Source organism: Sylvia atricapilla, chromosome 16, assembly GCF_009819655.1.
Source record: "Sylvia atricapilla isolate bSylAtr1 chromosome 16, bSylAtr1.pri, whole genome shotgun sequence".
In the NCBI taxonomy this organism is placed as follows: Eukaryota; Metazoa; Chordata; class Aves; order Passeriformes; family Sylviidae; genus Sylvia; species Sylvia atricapilla.
The window spans coordinates 2,715,831-2,732,609 of record NC_089155.1 but is presented as its reverse complement, the minus strand read 5'-3'; the positions used below and the strand labels follow the sequence as shown (position 1 = coordinate 2,732,609).

General features: G+C 48.7%; 1 protein-coding gene across 1 annotated transcript in view; it reads left to right on the top strand.

The window, feature by feature from the left end:
• The first annotated feature begins 15,556 nt into the window (after nucleotides 1–15,556).
• TOX2 (TOX high mobility group box family member 2) overlaps nucleotides 15,557–16,779 on the top strand; it is a 149,361-nt gene continuing 148,138 nt past the window's right edge. Inside the window, exon 1 of the mRNA XM_066330565.1 lies at nucleotides 15,557–15,741. Coding sequence (XP_066186662.1) covers nucleotides 15,640–15,741 — 102 coding nt within the window. The 5' untranslated portion in view covers nucleotides 15,557–15,639. The remainder of the gene's footprint in view (nucleotides 15,742–16,779) is intronic.

The following is a 16,779-nucleotide window of genomic DNA, read 5'->3' as shown; positions in this document are numbered from 1 at the left end:
TACATGGATTAATACATGGATTAATATCAAATATTGAGTTTGCTGCATCCTTAACATCATCAAGGAAGTGTTAACCCAAGGAGGGAGTGATGGTTCTGGGGGTTCCACTTTCCTTCACCCTGTCTCTCCGTTCCCTAATGGACACTAATATGGAATTAGAGCTTGCAAAGAGCCAGAGACAAACCCAGTGCCTCTGGGCTGCTTGTTCCTTCTTCAACAGCCAAAGAACCTCTGCAGCAGCTGGACTTGTCCCTGGATTGCCTGTTTGGACTGCAGCAGGAGCATGCCAAACCACAGCCTGCCACTGATAGTCCCACGGGCACTGCCACAGGATCCTGCCCACCCAGAACCATGGAATATCCTGAGCTGGAAGTGACACACAAGGATCAGTGAGTCCTGCACAGGACAGCCCCAAGATTCCCATCAAGTGCCTGAGGGCATTTTCCAAATTCTTCTTGATCTCTGAAAGGCTTGGGGCCACTTGTCTATGGCTACAACCACTAAAGAGTTTCCATCAAGGGGTCTCCAGCTACAAATTGTGATTGGCATCACCACATTGCAAATCCAAGCGGTAAATAGTCCTGGAAGCTCACAGCCAAGCTGGAAGCTCTTTCTTTAAATCCAAGTACAGTTGTGGCAAACCCCAGGCTTGTAAAAAGCTGATAAAATTCTGCACAGCTGGAAGTTGTCCTGGTGAATGTCCACCAAGATTACTACGTAGTCCTGGAGAACACATCTGCCCCACAAAACCTTCTGATGTCCCCAAAATGTTCCTGCAGGAGGACAAGAGGGTGTACAAGAGAAGAGTGCCAATGAGGACTGTGTATTCTACTCCCCTCCACCCATGTCCTGACAAATTGCTGAGGATGGGTCATTGCAGGAGCTGCCCAGTGCCCCCCTGACCTCTCAGCTGGGTGTTGGGGAGAGAAGGAAGGAGAGGCAAACCCTCCGAGGCAGGGCAGTGTTTGTTTTTCTTCACAAAGAGCCCAGCAGTGATAACTCCCTCCAGGGAAGCACCAGCACCACACAACCCACCCAGCCTGAGGGGTTCTCTGCTAATGGGCCATCGTGGCCCCAGTGGCACCAGCCCAAGGGGCAGCTGCAACTGCTGAGACCACCAAGGACTCCCAAAAATATCCCATGATTCACAGAATTCCATCATCCCATTGTGAACCCCCAACTCTGACCCTGAAGTGAGGTACCGAACATTCCTGCCTGAATTTGAGCCTATATAATCTGGAAGTTTGGGGTCTGGGGACACCACCACCACCACTGGATGGATCCTGAGGAGGAGCAGAACTTCCACAGGATCACTGCTTTCAACTCCAACCATCATTTCACCATTTGATAGACTGTGATCACCACCTCCACCAACAGGGTTGTACTCTGAATTTGTGGGTTCAAGCCAGTTTTTCTGTATTGCTGTATTTATTGTAATCTTTCTATTAAATTGCAACACTGACCTGAAATCTCTCTCAAGGCGTTCATGTGGGTTCATTTCTTCCCCCCAGTTTGCTTTCAAAGCAGCACAAAGGTCTTTACCAAGCCCAGCATTTTGGGCTTTAGCAATGCTGAGGTAGGCACAGATGAACCCTCTGACCCCAGGAAAATCAGATCTTCCCTAATAAACTATGGAACCCCTTAGGTCAGGTGTCTGACCAGGAACTCGGACCCATGTGATGAACAGAGCAGATTCATGTGGGATTGATGGTGTAGGACCTGTGGCTGCAGATTTTCCCATGGAACTTCATCTCAGGAGAGGTAAATCAATGAGGGTGGAATGTCAGGACTTTCAGCTGCTGGGTGGAAAATGAAGTGGGAAGTCACAGAGTCACTGAAGGGCTTATTTACTCTGTGGAGGTATTTGCACAGGAGACATGGGTGGAACTGTACACCAAGAGCCCCCTTGTCCCATATTTCCCCTTGTCCTCACCCAACATAACTCATTTTGATCCAAACTTGGCTGATCAGAGAAACCTTTTCTCCAGCAAATTTTGTCAGAATCAGTACATTTCTCACATTTAGGTGATTCCTAAATGTCTGATTTTTAAGAAGTGTCATCCAGAACCCCAAACCCAGGCCCAGCCTGATGTTAATGAGATCTGAATTGTTGCTTTCAAAGCGTGAAATTGGTGGTGATATCTCAAGACTGAAAATGATACACAGGCAGCAAGCCTCGTTTAGTTTGAGGGGGGTTATATTTCACAGCACTGATGGGTCTTATTTGCTGTGTTTTGTACATAAATCCTCTCTGCCCTTTAATGACACCAGGAGGGGCTGGTCCACTCGGGTGACTTTTGGGTTTAGGGGTTATAACCATCAGCTCATCGCCGTTTCCGCCACACTCCGTGTTTTCTAGTAACCTTTGGGAATTGTTCACTTCAATTTTATTCACTAGAGACAAAATGCTAATCTGCTGGCACTTCACACGGCGAGGGAGAGAAGGAGGGGAAGGAAGGAAGACCTATGTGATCTATTCATTCATTATTCCACGGCGCATGGGAAGTCATCTCTTTACATGATTGACCTGCCTGGGTTTGATTACAACACACAGCTAACCTTTTCCAAATCTGCTTGTGTCATACAAGAGAAGGGTTGAAGGCTGTTGCCATGGCATTGAGGTATCTCTTGAGAAAGAGGAAGGGGGAAAAAAAGAGAGAGAGAAAGAGAGAGAGAGGAAATGATGCTTCTTTACTTCCTAGCCAAGTATAAACAAGAAACACAGGCACATGTTTTTTGTTTTGGTAGAGCTTTCAGCTTCTTATCGAGCCTCATCTCTCTCTGTGTTTCCTTGGGAAGGGAAGGAGGAATTGTCTGCTTTGCAGATCAGTGGGAGGGGGGGACAATTGGAGGGAAGGGGAAAAGAAAAAAAAAGAAATCAGTCTTGCCACCATTCATGATTTATTCATGAGACACGTGAGTTTTGCATTTAAATGTGACATTCTCATGATCTCAATATTGTATATGCAAATCTAAAGATTTCTGCATCTCTCCACATGCCCAGCTTAAGTCTCGCCTCAGATCCACAGCTCTGCCAATGTAAAACCAGAGGGATTCACACAGCTCCTGCTTCTCTCCCCGTTTGTTCTGTGCCTCAAAGACTGGAAGCAACACCAAACTGCTCGTAATAGCACAGCTATAATTTGGATGTCTTTTTTTTTTTTTTTTTTTTTTTTTTTTTTTCCTGGTAGTGAACGCTCACGGTCAGGAAATTACCTGTAGGTCCATGAATGGTTTAACTTTCTGAGGTCTTGCCTTGCCTGAGCTTTCCAAGCCCTTTCCTCCTAAGGCAGATTGCTTGGGATTAGCACAGAGCAGTGCTGAGTTGCCCTGAACAAAGAACTTACACCTTGAGCAGTGCCTGCTTCAATGCTCCAACAAAAATCTGTCACTTGTCACTCAATAAATAAGGGGAATGACCTTGTTTGCTGGTTTTTAATTAAGATGTAGTTGATAGAGTAAAACAAAAGTCCCAACTCAAGGCCGTGCGATGAGGCTTTGAGCGCCCTGGGCTGGTGGAAGGTGTCTGTGGCAGGGGGTTGGAATGAGCTTTGAGCATCAAACCCAAACCATTCTGGGACTGTGAAATGTGCTGGTTTGGAGAGGGCAGGCTGAGTTTGGAGCAGAACCTGAACCTTGGTGACATCTTTGTCCCTGGCCAAGGCTCTGACCCCAGGGCCACCCAACAGCATGGTGGGAGGTGGGAAGGCAGGACTGCAAAGCCACACAAACCCTGCTCCCAGCTGGCCCAGGATGTCCCAGCTCCTGCCCAGAGAGATCTTTGGGCCAGTGTTTGCAGGAGTGATTTGTGTAGGGAAAACCTGTTCTGGGGGCTTGGCCTGATCTGTGTGGCTGTAATGCTGCTTGATGATCTTCTTACTTGGTGAACCAACCAGAGAATAAATATTTTTATATGTTTTTGGATCAGCTCTGATGCAAATATTTCTCAGTTATTAATGAACCACCACAGTATTAATTGATAACAGTAATATTTGTAGTTTTTATAGTACTTTCCACATTCATCACTCAGCATATGTTTTCTTGTCATACTGAAGCCAGAGCTTGCTCAAGTTGATCACCTTGTGTTCACTTTCTGAGGTCAGGGCCCATATCAGCAAAATTCTCCCTGTTGGTTTCATTATTTAAAAAAAACCCATGAAATAAATGTTTCCTAGCTGTCCATATAGCCTAATATCTCACCTCCAACAATGACTGCTTCAAGAAACTGGGAAAGAAACAGAGCTTGCATTGAATGACATTTCACAAAGGTGTTACCTTAGATTTAGGAAAATCTGGATATAGAGACTTCCTGTTGTCATGTATTCAGGTCCAACTAATTGCTTTCCATAACTTGTCCCTTCCAAACCCACTGGCACATTTGCTCCCCCAGCGTGGCAATGAGTGTCACAATTGAAATTCCTATGGGGTGGACAACTACTTAAGTTTGGATAATTTAATGCTGTTGATGCCTACTGTTTTGTCCATTACAAGAGTTAATAAAATAGTTGTTCCTGAGCATCTTTCTCCATGCTGCTCATGATTTTAGGAGCCTCTGTCAGAACTCCCTCAATAGTCTCACCTCCAAGCAAAAATTCTTATGTACCTACCTATCCTATTTAGGAGCTGCTCCTGTGGAAGCAGCTCACAACTCTGATGCTTTAAACCTGTCTCTATGAATTTTCTGGTTCTTCAATATCCTTTCTGAAAGGGAACATTAGGGCTGCCTGCAATATTTACAAAGATGGTGCAGCAGGAATTTATGCGCTGGCAAAATGACTTTTTCTGTTCAGTGTCTCATCCCACAAACTCTGGCATTCATGTCACATTTTTGACCATCTCTGATTGCTGAGCTGATGAGGGTTTTGGAGAGCTGAGATCTTTGTGGCACAAGCAGCCACAGCCTGTCTCAGGGCTGGAGTTGCTGTGCTCCCATTTGCAGTATGTGGCATTTCTTTCCTCTGAATTCCCTCTGCTCCCGCATACTGCTGTGTTATTGGGTGGCTGTCCCACAGCACTTCTCCTCCAGCAGCAAAGCTGGTCTAGGGAAACACCTGGATACTTTGACTCGTGTGCAAACTATTTTTTGTGTAAATTGATCTCCTTTCCAGACTGGTGATGGCCACACAGACCCCAGCCCACATCCCTGGGGGATTCCACTGGACACCTCTTGCTCAGGTGAGACTATCCCTTTTTTTCCTGTCTTTGTTTCCCATATCCAAACAAATTATTTATTTCCACAAGACAACTTGCTTCTAGCCCATGACTCTGGCTCAGAGCCCACAGTGTGACCATTTTCCTCTCCCAATGATCTCAAACTTCCATTCAGCAGACAGACTGGGAATGATTATTTGGGTGGGGAAAATCTCTGGTATTAAATATTTTTTTAAAAAATAGGGGTGTTTTTTCCCATCATTCTCACATCCTCTTATGCCATGTCTTTGCTACTGATACAAGCACCTGAAATAGCACAGTTCATAGCTGGCCAGACTGGGAGCCCTGTTTTAGCAGGCAGGGGAAAGAAACTCATGCAGTAATTCCATTGTTATTTAAAGATATGTTATCAGTTTTAGCCCCTATAAAAGCTGACAGAGAAAAACATTTTTTTGCAAACAAAAACCCCCAAAGTGTTGTCCTAAATTCAGACTGAGTTTCTTCATTTACTTGTGTTTAGCCTGGATTTAGTGGCTGGGGTCTGCAACCGTGGTCAGCAGTGCTGAAACAAAGAGGTTTACTCCTTGAAAATGCCCCAGGGATGCGTTTTCTCCTGCCCAGGGCTCTCTGCCCCTGGGGAATGTGAGAACCTGTGCTGAGGGTACTGCTGGAACACCTTTGGCCATCACTTGGGGCTGCATTTGTGAAGAATCATGAAACCCCAGAACGGTTTGGGTTGGAAGAGCCTTTAAAGACCATCTCCTTCAACCCTGTGCCATGGGCAGGGCCATCTTCCACTCAGCCGGTTTGCTCAGAGTCAGGGTGAAAGGGACAGGGGGAACAAGCAGAGCTCACAGCCCCAAACAGGATTTAATTCATGCAGGTGGGATTCACCTTGCTGAAGTCTGCTGGTGCCTTTATCCACACGGAGCAGGGGTGTGTTCTTCCCACAAGTGGAGACAGCCCTGCCTTGCAGACCTTGCTTTCTGCAAACGTGGCCCCTGTGAATGCAATCAACGTTGTGCAGAGCTGCTGAAACCGAAAACAAAGCCAGAACGATCATTGTGCTAAGTTTGGGTTCCTCATTGTTCACTGAATTACATCAGTGTTTTCTTTAGTTGCACAGTCAGCTGGCAAAGGTTTGCTTGAAATCTCGAGACTCTCCCCTTTCAGGGGAAAACACGAATTTCCGGAGATGTGGGCTCTGCTCTGCATCACAGTGCTGGGGCTGCCATGGGCCAGGACACAGCCCAGCCAGAGAGGGCTCAGCCAGCCCATGGCCCCCCAGCAGGGCTGGAAAAGCCCCCACAGGAAAATGAGTTCGGGGTTTTTTTTGTCCCTTTTCCTTTAACTTGGTTTAATCTGCTAAATATACATACATACATTCATACATACATACATACATATATATATATATATATATTAGTGATCAAAATTTATTTTGTAGAGGATCCCTTTCCCCAGCTCATGGCCAGTGTTTTGTTTCACTGGCATTTTGTTAAGGTGATTCCATAGGGTAAAAATCTTGCTTTCTCCAAAGGTTCTTGGGTGCAGAGAGAGAGACATGTGCCCCTGGAGCACTGATGCCCTGCCTGGTGACACGGGGAGTGGCAGTCGTGTCTCTGTCATGTGGGAACCAACCCCCTGAAATTACCCTGGGAATATCAGGATGGGAATCAGAGAGTGGTTTGTGTTGAAAGAGATGCTGAAGATGATTCAGGGACACCTGCCACTGTCCCAGGCTGCTCCAAGCCCTGTCCAGCCTGGCCTTGGACACTGCCAGGGATCCAGGGGCAGCCACAGCCTCTCTGGATACCCTGTGCCAGGGCCTGCCCACCCTCACAGGGAACAATTCCCTCCCAATATCCCATCTAACCCTGAACTCTATTAATGGGAAGCCATTCCCCTTTGTCCTGTCACTGCAGGTCCTGCCCAAAGTCACTCTCCAGCTCTCCTGGAGCCCCTTTAGGCCCTGGAAGGGGCTCTGAGAATCCTTCTCTTCTCTGGGTGAATACTCCCAGCTCTCCCAGCCTGGCTCCAGAGCCCTTAGAGCATCTCTATGGTTCTCCTGTGACCCTCCCAGACCCACTCCAGCAGCTCCACGTCCTTCTGGATGCAGTGCTACAGGTGGAGTGTCCTGGGAGTGGAGTAGAAGGGGAGAACCAGCTCCCTGAGCCTGCTGCTCACAGCAGGACACAGCTGGCTTTTGGGAATGATGCCTTCACGGGGGAAGTCCTGCAGTGGCTGGGACAGGGAATGTTGGATGTTTCAGAGCTCAGTACAGCTGGAGTTCTGTGTTCCTGTGTGTGGAACACACGTGCTGCTGAACGGGATCCATTGCTCACTGACATTTAACTTAATTTCCCTCTAAAACTCTGATTTTCATCATCCACAGCCCAACTTCTCCTAGAATCAAAGCCCATGCTGCCAGAGCAAACTCTTCTGGAAGGTGAAGTTGCCAGAGCAAGAGCTGCTGAGTGGTGGGGTTTGGCTTTCTGAAAGTTGTGTTTTTCTTTGATCCAAAGGAGGCTCTGAGGGGCTCAGCCTGCACAGCCCAGCTGATTCCAGGCTCTTTGCCTTGCTCAGGGATGGGCTCCTTGCCTTTTTTAACCATATGGAGGAAAATAGTGATAAAAAGGCAGAATCTAGGATGAAGTTTATCAAGAATCAAAGCAAAAATCCATCTTTGGAGGAAGCTGTACAAGCGTTGTACAAGTTTCCTAAGAAACACGTAGAATTTAGGAAACCTAAAAAGAAACTTTGTCAGATGTTCTGATTCTGATTCTGTTTGGGGGGAAGTCTTGTATAATAAGATAGAGAAACTGGCCAAGGTGGAACTGCAGCCCAGCAAACCAAGGAGAGGAGGCAGGAGTAAAAGGCAAGAGAAAGAAGAGGGCAGTAAGGGCAGCAACAGTGAGTAGAGGAAGAAAAACAGGAGCAGAGACTGAAAGGAAGAGTGTGGGTTGTATTTCACAGGTGCCCAGAGCTGAGGACTGAGGTCTCTTCAGCTGGGCCTGAAGCAGCCAAATCTCATCCTGCAACACTGATGGGAGGAGGCACTTTTTTAGTGAAATCTGAACTTACCAAAGTTAGCCAGCTTGTGATTTTGTATTCATTTTGCAACTTCTTTCTGTAGAGAAAGGGAGGTGGGGCAAAAAAAATTGAAAATATTCAAAATATCTCATTTCACGTTTTAAAATTGAACCATTTTGAGCTTCCACTTGGAAAGAAGGCCTCTGTCTCCTCAGCAATGCAATTATCTCATGAGAGACAGAGCAGCAAGTAACCTGACACTGAGCTGGAAGTTGTGTGTCAGACAGGGGACGTTTGGGGTTAACCCGTGATGATTCCCCGCACCCTCCCTGGCAATGCTGGAGTCTTTAGTTCTGCCATTGAAATGAAAATCCATTATTTGTCCGGCTCAGCTAATAACACCAGCATTTCCATGGGCAGCTGAAACCCTGGAGGAAGGCTGCCAAAAGCCCGGGGAGTCAGAGTTCCTTTTCATGTTCAAAGCTTCAGCCTCTGAAATGCTTTAGCAATGCCATTACAAATGCCTAATGTCAGACCTGTGTCGAGCCTCTCCTCTCCCTCACTCCATTAGCCCTGCAAGGATGATGATAAACCATCTGAGGAAGCGGGAGTCATCCCAGGTCAGGCTGAAAGAGCTGAAAACCTCTGATAATCTTCAGGTTCATTAACATTTTTGTTTTTAAAAAGGTAACTTTCTGTCACTGGGACTGTATAATATATATATATACACAGCAAGTGGAAGCTGGGATGTAATTTAAGCCTTGATCCTTGAGGTGGTGTGTTCTGGGTTGTCGAGCAGGGGTGCAGCCTGTCTTCATGTGTGGGAATACATGCAAAACCATTCTTAAAGTGCAGTACATGTGCTGTATTTCAGCTCAGAGGTTACCCTGAGAAATTCCCGCCCTGCCCCAAACTGCCCAGTGATGATTTGTTGGGTGAAAGCAACAGCAGAGACTTGGAAACGCGAGAAAAACCCACAGCGATGAAACTGAGCTAAAATGCATTTTGACATTTAATCCTAGATCAATTGGCAAATCTCACAATAGGTATTTTTTTTCTCGTCACCTTGGCAAAGCAGGGCCATGGGGAACCAGCTTTAAAATAAGAAAAAAAGAATTAATTTTGAAGATCAGCCACCAATCTTCTCCCTGGACTGATGGTGAGCTCTCCTGCACTGTGGAAATATTGAGTAAGTTTAGAGAAAACCCAACTGTTGCAAGCTCAGATCATATATAAAACAAAAGCCACTCTCTTCTGCATTGAGGAGTCTGAGAACTGCTCTGAGAAAGATTAATTTTCTGGGTAGAGGAGGGGAGCTTCACCCCTCAAAATGAACCGACGAGATGATTCAATTGCTTCACTTTCCGCGTGCGAGCCCGAGACACTCACTCAGAGCGTGGTTATAAGAAATGACTCCTTTACTCCAGGAGGAAGAAACTGAAGAAACTGTTAAACTTGGTCACAGTATGTGACATCCTTGAAATCAAAAGCAATACTTCTTCTCGGTGACTGCACAGTAAAATTAAAGATACGAAGCTAAATTCATCTCTGGTGTAATTCTCTTGCCAGTGGCCGGGGAGGCACCTGGGATTAATTTCCTCTATTATACAAGTGGCACAAGGCCTTGACAAATTATTTCAAATGTTTTTTGTAGCACTTAGTTAACAGAAACCTTATTCACGATGTGTCCCACACCTGGAAAGTGGAGTGGCTCCAAGTTTGCCTGGTTGAGGATGGATCTGGATTGCAGCTCCCACCCCCTCCATGTGGGCAGAAAATGGGAAGCCAGGTGTGAAAATAAATGTGAATTTATTGATTTTTCACGAAGTTAAAATGTCTCCGTGAGGGAAACAGGTGATCAAACAGGTTGCTTCTGACCCAAACTCCTGGGCTATCCCATGGCACCTTCCCCAAAGGGTGACAGAGCTCACTCACCTCTCTGTTCCTGCAATCCTTCTGTTTGGCTTTGGGGTAGACCTTGCAAACTCTGTGTAAGATGCATTTCTGCCCCTGGACACCCATTCTCACTCTTGGCTTACAGTTTGCTGTGGAAAGTTCATGTTTTCCTGGCAGAATTCTGAACAGCAGCATGGTGTGCCAGTGCCCAGTGTGCCAAGGAGAGAGCTGGGGCAATGCTGGCCCAAAATTCCCCCAGATGGGTCTGGCCTTCACCTCCAAATAATCCTGGGTCCTCCCTCTTGCCCAGAGCACAAGCTCCTCTCTCCTCTGCAGCCACCCTTTTCTTGCTGCCCAAACTTCTCAGGACCATCCCAGTCCAGGACAGGTTTAAAGAAGCACAAATGATTCAGAGCCTTTCCTTCCCAAGCAGCAGCACAAGAAGGGAGGGAAGCTGTTTCACTTCCCTGGGAGGTGAGGATCCCAGGCAGCCAAACAGGCAAATAATGACCAAAGGCAAACTCAGGACACATGTGAGCACAGAGCCTGAGCTCGGGGTTCTCAAAGAAGCCACTTTCAGGTGCCTCCCAAGGCTGCTGCTGGCAAGTCAATACATTTTCTACACATCTTGGAGGCTTTGATGCCTCAAAAATTCAGGAGTGGCTCTGGGTATGGGTTTAAGGAGGTGAGGTAAAGGACAAGGTTCTCCCTTGTTTCATGTGTTGAAACCTCTGGGCAGCGGAATCAAATCCATGTGACATTTGAGAAGATCCTGAAGGTCAGGAGGAAGGTTGCCCAAAGAATCTGTGGTTGCCCCATCCCTGGGAGTGTCCAAGGCCAGGCTGGAGCTTGGACAACCTAGGATGATGGAAGGTGTCCCTGCCCATGTCAGGGGGGAAGATGCTCTCAAAGGTCTTTTCCAACCCAAACTATTCCATGGTTCTGTGAGAATGGTTCCAAGGTTTGATCCATCAAGGCATCCAAGCACTTGGATCATCTTGAACATGAGAAGAAACTTGCTGATATATTTTACATACCTTTTGTCTTTAGCATAGTCCTGCTAATGAAGATTTTTTTTGGGGGGGGAAATAATTTGCTTATATGCATCAGCCAGGTTGGTGTTTGACCAAAGGTGAGATGTTTTCACTCGGGCAGAAAAAAATTGTCAGTCGATGTTGTGAGTGTCCTTAATACTTCCCTGTCATGTTTGAGCTTGTTTTGTTTTGTTTTATTTGGGTTTCTGGAATGTTTTATCCTATCAATGGCATTAATTATGGAGTAATTGCCTTAGTAGCATGTAACAACTCTCTTCTTTTTTTTCAAAGAGATTTTCACACAATGTGTAAACTTTACTGTATATGTGCTACGTTTCTTGTGTCATGAAATAACATGTAGACAAAATAATGTTTTTCCTGTCAGAAATTCAATGGGCATCTAAAGCAAAGTGACAGGTGGTTAAATAGCTGCATTTAAAGGATGTCAGGAAGATTTTTTGGACAGGTACCAAAACCCAATGCCAAAAAGAAGGCCTAATACCATCTGTTTTGTTAGCAGAGGGATGCAATTTTACATTAGATTTTAAACGACACGAAATGCCAAATTCATAACCTTGATTTGTGGGTCAGATCTAGCTTATCTGGATTGTGAATGTTTCTGTTTACCAGCACAGTTCCTGACCCAGAGCTCACACAGGTAAACGAAGATGTTTTCAATCAGCGCCATTTTCAAGTCACAGGAAGCTCTTGAGCTGCGTTTAATTTTGGTTTGTATTACATGTAAATCCAGATGCAATGTGGATTTAATTAATCCAATTTCACTGCATTTAAATGTACACATTTGCATTGTGTTTATTGGCAATTGGCTTTATCCATTTGTTCAGCATTTTTTATGACCACTGAAACTACTGAATATTTAGAGATCCCTCCAGTTCCAAGTGGGAATGAACAGTGTAGCTCTGAATTAAATCATTCTCAGACATAAACTGGGGATAAGACTAAAATGTCAAAATATAGCTGCATAATACAGTGGGGGAAATCATATCAGTATTTTAAAGTAATAAACTGCACTGTGCTAAATTATTTTAAAAATCGTTTCAGCAGGCTTTTTAGATGCTTTGTTGAGAGGAGGAGGACCACTCTGAAACAAATAATGAAACTGATAGATTTGGAGGCTTTTTCCTGCTTCTGAAAGGTGCCTTTGAAATGATGATTGTTCAGGTTTAGCCTAATATTTAGAAATACTCACTGTAGAGTTTTCCCTTCTTTGTGAGGAGTCCGTGTGGCTTAAATGGCATTGCTGAGATAATCACACTCTGCTGTTTCTGTTGCAGGCTAATGTTAGGCATGAAATGTGAGTTGTCATGTTGGGAGCTCCTCTTTCAGCTGCCCAGCCAAAGCAACTGCAAACATTCTGGGGTTTGGGGGGCTCAGCTGGGGCAAGAAAGGAAAAGATCCTGGTGTTTTCAGTCTGTTTGTCTGCCTGGCTCAGCCCTGATGGGGATCCTGCAGCTCCAGTGGCATTGCTGGTTCCCTTCAGCCATCCCAGACCGCTCCTGTCACCTGTGGACAACTGGGCAAACCCAAAGTCTTTATTTGTTGTGGTATCACAGCAAGCCCTGATAACAAGTCTCTCCCAACCTTTCTTACTGGCTCCCTTCAGCACTGCAAGGAGCTTTAAAGTCTCCCTGGAGCCTTCTCTTCTCCAGCTCTCCCAGCCTGGCTCCAGAGCAGATGTGCTGCAGCCCTGGGACCACCTCCATGGTGCACTGTTGATCCTACGTGGAGAGGTGCTGGAGGAGAGCAGGAGTCCACACAAATCTGCCTCCCCTGGCAGACCCACACTTGCTCTACAGCAAAGTGCCACAGGGGCAAAACACACCGAAACATGGGGAAAAGCAGGCTGAAGGAGGATTCAGCAGCAGGCACAAGTTGGAGGCTCCCTGGACTCATGGTGAGGCTGGGCAGGGGCAGGAGCTGCTGATGGATGGGCAGAGAAGCATGGATGGAGACTGGAGGCACCCCTGGCTACCCAGGCCCTGGCCAGGGTGAGGCTCAGCTCCTCTGGGCTGTCTTCTTCTGACAGTCTGAGGAGGAGAAGCACTGGAGACACGAGGTGAGCTGTGAGAACATTGCTCTGATGAGGAGCATCCCCTCTGCCAGCTTCCCTTGAGATATACATATATATAAATGCATATATATGTGTATATATATATATATAAAAGCAAAAGCATTCTGGCTATTAATAGCAATAAGGTTTTGTGATGCTGGTGTCTCAGATCAGTCTCTGCTCGAGGTCTAACTAAGACAGATGAACATGTGAAGTTTGACAGGACTGAGCAGTGTAAATCCGAGAAAACGGGGCTTCACTGGGGAAAAAATGAGCTTTGAGAGGGTCTGAAAGGGAGCAATGGGGTGGCTCAGGCACTGCAAATAAATCAGGTTGTATGCTGCATGTTTGGTGACGAAATGTGTTCATTTTTGTAGGAAACAACAGAATTAAATCCTGCTTTTAGTAGGAAAGTCAATTCTGCCTTAACTGCAAAGCCGTTAGCAATGACTCCACAATATAAGAAATATAATAATTATGATAATTAATAAAGATAATAATACAGTCAAACCTTGCTAATGACTCAGAGGCTGCTTACTAATTACTGAATTTTGTGGATAAACAAGCCAGAATAATGCATCATAAAATACACTTTGTTCCATTATTTTGACATCTCTCGTTTAGTTTTAATTATTTATACTTCGTAATATACCACTCACTCTGCTTGGGAAGGTTTTACAAAAATAATGAAGCTCTAATAATGTGACATGTCAGTTCAGTATCTGCTGAAACAGGGAGACAGGAAAACCATCCTTTCAGGAGGTTTGTAAATCAGGAAGGGCACAGATCAGTGGAGCTCAGATATTCAAAGTTTTAATGCAAAATATTAGACATCTCTATTATGCCTTTGACTGGGAGCCCTCGGAGCAGTTTCCCTGGTGGAGAACTCCTGAAGCCAACCTGCTTCGCTGCTAAATGCAGGAGGATCGATGCTGGCTCTCCAGAAAAATCACACAGTTTGAAAAATAATAATAAATGTGAAGTAGAGTTTTTTTTTTTCCCAAGACAATTTTTATCCTTAAATCAATTTTTTCCACCATCACGAAGGCTGAAATCTTGTTTTTAATTTAAAGGAGAGCTACGATTTTTTACATAATCACTTGATTCTTGGAGCTGGCATTCCCTCGAAGCCCCAGCCCGCCTCCCTCCTCCCTGAATTTGGCAGGAATTGGCCCCACTCTTGCAATGAAAGATGCTGGAGGAAGAACTCAGCATTTATTTAGCTCAGTTGTCCAGCTCCAGAGGGTCCTGAAGCGTGCATGTTGGAAATAAGCCTCTGGAGTCAGTCAGGAGGGATTTTTCTAAGAAAAAAAAAGGGGGAGGGCGGGGGGAAGAAAGAAAAAAAAAAAAAAAAAAGGCAATTTCTCTTGGAGATTTGCCAGCAAACTGACTCTACCAGCCCTGTCCCAGCTCTTTGCCAGCGTTTGGACTGGTTGTTGCAACTTTCAAGCGTTTCCCTCGATCTGGGGATGGGATAACACACTGCAAACCCGCTCTGTATATAAAATCCTCTCCCACTGGGCCGTTTTTCCAGAGGGATCTGTTGGGAGCCGCCGGGAGGGAGAGCGCAGAGCCTGCGGCAGCGGGGCACGGAGGGGGAACTCCGCACGCCCAGCCCGCTCACCCCGAGCATCCCACCTCCCCAGGGACGCCTTTGGCTTCCCCGTGCCGCTGTGCCCTGCAAGTCCCGGCCCGTGGGAGCCGGGCGGCCGGGAGGGGGCTCGGGGATGGAGCTGCCCTCCGGCAGCGGGAATTCTGAACCCCGGGATGTGTGGGACAGCACAATGGGGGTCTCCGTGCCCTGGGCAGCAGGAAGCCAAGGCCAGGTGCAGAGGCTGAGCCTGGCTGTTCTCTCCAGGCTGGGAGAGCGCCCGGGGAGGCACAGGCCTTACAGAGATAGCAGGGTGAGGAGCCGGTAGCGGCTCTAAATGGGGGACCTCTTTGGGGTTCCTACTGTGGTCCTACTGAGAGCGGATCAGCGCGCTGGAGAGCGTCCTTCATCAGCGGTGGGCACCAGGCGCAGAGGGAAATGAAGCCGCTGGGCACCGTCCCGTATCGGGAGAGGGCACACGGGGCACGGCAGATGTCACAGGGTCCCCAGCGGGCAGCGGGAAACCGCCGGGGAGGCTCTTGCAGCCCTCCCCTCGCCGGGGCGGCCGGCGATGGGGGCCGGGGAGCGCTCCGGGCTGCTCCGCGGGGCTCCGGCGGCTCTGCCCGCGGTGCCCGAGCCCCCGGCGGTGGCGGCCGCGGGAGGAGCCGCCCGGCCCCGGCGCGAACAATAGCGGCCCCGGCGCGGGGCGGTGCGGAGCGGGGCGGGCCGGGGGCCGCCGCCCGCCCCCCCTGCGCCGCCGCCCGCCCTCTCCCCGCCCTCTCCCCGCGCCAGAGGCACCGCCGCCGCCGCAGCCGGGTCCATGCCCGCTGGAGCCCCCGCCTGCCGCCGCCCGCAGCCCCGGCATGGACGTTCGGTTCTACCCCTCCGCCCCTCCCGCCGTGGGCTCGCTGCCCGGCGCGGACCCCACTTGCCTCGGCCCGCTGGATTATTATCACTGCAACAAGGTACCGGGGGCGCGGGGGGTGCCCGGGCTCGGCGCGTCCCGCCGCCGCTCCGCGGGCGCGGAGAAGGAAAGTGCCGGCGGCGCCGGCGGCTGCGGGAGGGAATTTTGAAAGTGGTCTGGAAGCGGAGCGGGGGGAGCCGTCGGGTGCCCGGGCCGCCCGCAGCGGGCGGGGGGAGCCCGAGCCCGGGCGCTGCTCCCTGGAGCGGGCCGGGAGCGGAGCGCGGAGTGTCCGTGTGTCCGTGTGTCCGTGTGTCCGAGCCGCCTTGGCTTAACCTCCTCCGCGCCGGCGGCGCTCGGCCGGGGCGATGCGCGGGGTGTGTGGGGGGTTGTTGTCGCGGTTGTTGTCGGGCACTTTTTTTTCCTGTTGTTCTTCGCCGTGTTGTTGTTCTGCACCTCCTTCACGAGCTGCGGGGCTGCCGGGCCGGCTCTCGGCTCCTCCCGAGCGGGGTCCGGCCCGCTCCCGTCCCTCGGCTCCGTCCCCCGCCTGCCCGCCGCGCTCCGGCGGAGGGGACACCCGGCTCCGGCCGGGGGTGTCCGTGTGCCCCCGGCTCGGCGGGGAGACCTCCCTCACCCACATTCTCCCCGCTCGCCGCAGCTGCGAGGCGAAGCCCCGTGCACTTGTAACGGGAGAGGGATGCGCCGCGGATATTTGAGAGCGCGGAGGTGCCGTAGGAAATTTCCCTCATCCTAGAGAAGGCGAAGCGAAGGGGGTAGATGCTACTTCAGGGATAAGGAGTTCGCTGCGAGTGTCGCCTTGCTCGCTGTGGGTAAACAGCGCTGATGTTTCAGCTGTAAAGCCGTGGGATCCAGATCCCTTTGGAGCGAGGGGGATCATCCCAGACGTAATCCTTGCTGCCTCCCGGGCCAAATTCGGGTAATTGCGTTGAAAAAAGTTAATAAAAGGAGAAAGTGCTCTACCGCGTCGGTATAGCAGCTCAGGATACTCTCGGTTCACCTCGCTGTTGCGATACTTTGGGATCAAACTCTTAAAACACAAGTAGAGGGAAATGCGTGCGGCTTTTCAGACGCGGCAAATTAA